The 4,273-nt window shown below is 51.6% G+C and overlaps 1 protein-coding gene across 1 annotated transcript in view; it reads right to left on the reverse strand.

Moving 5' to 3' along the window:
* LOC123123822 (probable glutathione S-transferase GSTU6) overlaps positions 1 to 3,731 on the reverse strand; it is a 14,089-nt gene extending 10,358 nt beyond the window's left edge. Inside the window, exons 1-2 of the mRNA XM_044544451.1 lie at positions 3,302 to 3,731; positions 3,125 to 3,205 (exon numbers count right to left, since the gene is read on the reverse strand). Coding sequence (XP_044400386.1) covers positions 3,125 to 3,205; positions 3,302 to 3,628 — 408 coding nt within the window. The 5' untranslated portion in view covers positions 3,629 to 3,731. The remainder of the gene's footprint in view (positions 1 to 3,124; positions 3,206 to 3,301) is intronic.
* Positions 3,732 to 4,273: the final 542 nt, after the last annotated feature.

Consider the following 4,273-nt stretch of genomic DNA (forward strand, 5'->3'; position numbering starts at 1 on the left):
CGACCTCGTCGCCGTCCGCCTCCCCGCCGGCCTGCTTCCGCTGCGACCCCGTCGTCCTCTCCGTCGACGCCTCGTCCCCGTCGCCCTCCTCACGCCCGCTGCCTAGTCCCCACGACCCGCCGTGAGCCCCGCTTCCTCTCCTCTTTCCCCCCCACGACGCGCTCACCGCGGCCGATGCACCGGCCATCGCCCCAGGCGCGCCCTCGACCCCCGGCCCTCCCTCTCTCTCCGTCTCGCGCGCACTCGCCCTGACCGGCGTGCCTCCGCCCGCGCCGGCCTCGTCTTGCCCCGGACGGCGTCGCCCTCCGCCTGGGCCGTCGCCCTGCCTTGCCTCGCCTCGGCCACGCCTCACCCCGAGTTGGCCTCGCCCTCGCCGACCTGGTGACCTGCCAGGTCCGCCGCCTCCCCTGGTCGGCTTCGTGGCCACCGGCGCCAGCGCTGCTGGTCACGCCCGAGGCCAGCGCCCGGGCTCGCCCCGTTGGGCGCTCATGCCCGCGCCCATACGCCCGTGGCCGTAACCCGTTTGCCCGCTATGGCCCCCGGGCCATTGGCATGTGGGGGCCCGCGCCCCAGAACGTTTTAGTTAAAAAAAGGGAATTAAAGAATTAAAAGAAAAATATAAAATAAAATATGATAATAAGTAATAAAAATAATTAATTAATTAATTAACTTAATTAATTCTGATTAAAATAAACGATTAAGATTAATTAACCTAATGATTAATTAACCTAATTAACTACTGTTAATTATCTAATTAATTAGTATGACAGTGGGGCCCACCCACTAATTAATTTTGATTAATTTAATTAAATTGTTAAATTAAAATTTGTCACTGACCAGTGGGGCCCACTGGTCAGGTTGACCAGTCAACCCTGTTGACTGCTGACACCAGCATGACATCATGCTGATGTCATTAATCCATTTTTCGAATTAAATTAAATAATTAATTAAATTTCAGAAATTAATAAAATCTTTAGAAAATCATATCTTTTAATCAGTAACTCGGATTAAAATATTTTCAACATGAAAGTTGCTCAGAACGACGAGACGATTCCGGATACGCAGTCCGTTCGTCCGCCACACACCCCTAACCTATCGAACTCGCAACTTTTCCCCTCCGGTTCATCTGTCCGAAAACGCGAAACACCGGGAATACTTTCCCGGATGTTTCCCCCTTTCGTCGGTATCACCTACTACCGCGATTGGGCACACCTAGCATCGTTACTTGTCATGTCATGCATCGTTATGCATTTGTTTGCATTGTATTCATTGTTTCTTCCCCCTCTTCTCTCCGGTAGACTACGAGACCGACGCTGCTGCTGACCAGTTCGACTACGGAGTTGACGACCCCTCTCTCTTGCCAGAGCAACCAGGCAAGCCCCCCCCCTTGATCACCAGATATCGCCTATTCTACTCTATACTGCTTGCATTAGAGTAGTGTAGCATGTTACTGCTTTCCGTTGATCCTATTCTGATGCATAGCCTGACATTGTTGCTACACCTGTTGATACCTTACCTGCAATCCTAAATGCTTAGTATAGGATGCTAGTTTATCATCATTGGCCCTACATTCTTGTCAGTCTGCCTTGCTATACTATTAGGCCGTGATCACTTGGGAGGTGATCACGGGTATATACTATACATACATACATACTATACAGATGGTGACTAAAGTCGGGTCAGCTCATTGAGTACCCGCAAGTGATTCTGACGAGGGGGCTGAAAGGACAGGTGGCTCCATCCCGGTAGAGGTGGGCCTGGGTTCCCGACGGCCCTCGACTGTTACTTTGTGGCGGAGCGACAGGGCAGGTTGAGACCACCTAGGAGACAGGTGGGCCTGGCCCTGTTCGGCGTTCGCGGATACTTAACACGCTTAACGAGATCTTGGTATTTGATCTGAGTCTGGCTACGAGCCTATACGCACTAACCATCTACGTGGGAGTAGTTGTGGGTATCCCGACGTCGTGGTATCAGCCGAAGCACTTCAGACATCAGCGACGGAGCGGCGCGCGCGGAATTGGACTGGAACGCCACTAGGCTAGGTCTGCTTTCGGCCGCGTACGCAACATGCAGGTGTGCTATGGGCGATGGGCCCAGACCCCTGTGCGCTTAGGTTTAGACCGGCGTGCTGGCCTCTCTGTTGAGCCTAGGTGGGGCTGCGACGTGTTGATCTTCCGAGGCCGGGCATGACCCAGGAAAGTGTGTCCGTCCAAATGGGATCGAGCGTGTTGGGCTATGTGGTGCACCCCTGCAGGGAAGTTAATCTATTCGAATAGCCGTGATCTTCGGTAACAGGACGACTTGGAGTTGTACCTTGACCTTATGACAACTAGAACCGGATACTTAATAAAACACACCCTTCCAAGTGCCAGATACAACCGGTGGTCGCTCTACCTCAGGGATATGAGGAGGGGATCGCCGGGTAGGATTATGCTATGCGATGCTACTTGGAGTTGCTACTTGGAGATGCTACTTGGAGGACTTCAATCTACTCTCTTCTACATGCTGCAAGGCGGAGGCTGTCAGAAGCGCAGTCTTCGACAGGATTAGCTATCCCCCTCTTATTCTGGCATTCTGCAGTTCAGTCCACTGATATGGCCTCCTTACACATATACCCATGCATATGTAGTGTAGTTCCTTGCTTGCGAGTACTTTGGATGAGTACTCACGGTTGCTTTTCTCCCTCTTTTCCCCTTTCCCTTCTACCTGGTTGTCGCAACCAGATGCTGGAGCCCTGGAGCCAGGCGCCACCGTCGACGACGACTACTACCCCGGAGGTGCCTACTACTACGTGCAGCCCGCTGACGACGACCTGGAGTAGTTTAGGAGGATCCCAGGCAGGAGGCCTGCGCCTCTTTCGATCTGTATCCCAATTTGTGCTAGCCTTCTTAAGGCAAACTTGTTTAACTTATGTCTGTACTCAGATATTGTTGCTTCCGCTGACTCGTCTATGATCGAGCACTTGTATTCGAGCCCTCGAGGCCCCTGGCTTGTATTATGATGCTTGTATGACTTATTTATGTTTTAGAGTTGTGTTGTGATATCTTCCCGTGAGTCTCTGATCTTGATCGTACACGTTTGCGTGCATGATTAGTGTACGATTGAATCGGGGGCGTCACACCACCGCCACGAGCGTCTGCTTCAGCCCCTCCGCCTTCTCCTCCTCCATCTTGCCCCTCGCGGCCTGCAGCCAAGACGCCAAGAGCTGCGCGCGCACGCACACATCTCGTCAGCTAATAACCAACCTCCCACGCAGATACAGGGCACGGCGGCGCTGTTAACCTAGGACATGGCATAGTACCTTGTCGTCGACGTAGGCGGCCCAAAAGCGAGCGACGGCGCGCTCGTAGGGGTCGGCGGGGAGGAGACACGTGCCGTTGCCGCTGAAGGCCTCGTCGATGTACTGCACGATGACACGCGAGTCGCAGACGGGCTTGCCGTTGTGGATGAGCACGGGCACCTTCTTCTCCGTCGGGTTGGACTCGAGGAGGAGCTTGCTCTTGTTGGCCAGGTCTTCCTCGACGTCCTCGAAGCTCAGGCCCTTGAAGCTGAGCGCCAGCTTTGCTCGCATGACGAACGGGCTCGCGAACATGCCGAGTAGCTTCAGCTCATCGCCTCCTCCGGCCATCTTCTGCGAGCACGATATTATCAAGTCGTGTTGGAATCTGTTTAGCTGTATTGTGTTTGTTCTTCCTCTCTTTATCAGAGCAAGAGGAGCCGTGTATATATTGCGCTCTGATTGTTTAACTGGCTGCAGACGCAGGATCTCCAATGTTCACAATGTTTGACCAGGCTGAGTGATTCCAAGATTGGTTTGTGGAACGCGTAAACAACGTTATCTTGTCGATATTATATCTTGGACAAGAAGCCAGGGAGGGAGTAAACAACATCCACTCCCTCCATTTCAAAATAAATGACCCAACTTTATATTAACTTTATAAAATAAGTATAAAATTGCGTCATCTATTTGAAACGGAGGATACTGATGAGGTGCATATATTGGAGACGAAGAAGCCTATGGAGTCAATGTGTCTTTTGTCATGTGAAGGGCGATACCTTATGCCGGTCGTTTTTCTAACTTGGCTTCAGGGGAGCGAAAGAGCCCCACTTCTCACCAACAAACAAGATGTATTTCAGACGGCACAACGAGCTACTCCTTCTGTTCCAAAATATAAGAACGTTTTTAACACTATACTAGTATCAAAAACGCTTTTATATTATGGGACGAAAGGATATGTTTCTTCATCTAAAATGTACACAGTGATATGTTTGT

This window comes from Triticum aestivum, chromosome 1B (genome assembly GCF_018294505.1).
Source record: "Triticum aestivum cultivar Chinese Spring chromosome 1B, IWGSC CS RefSeq v2.1, whole genome shotgun sequence".
In the NCBI taxonomy this organism is placed as follows: Eukaryota; Viridiplantae; Streptophyta; class Magnoliopsida; order Poales; family Poaceae; genus Triticum; species Triticum aestivum.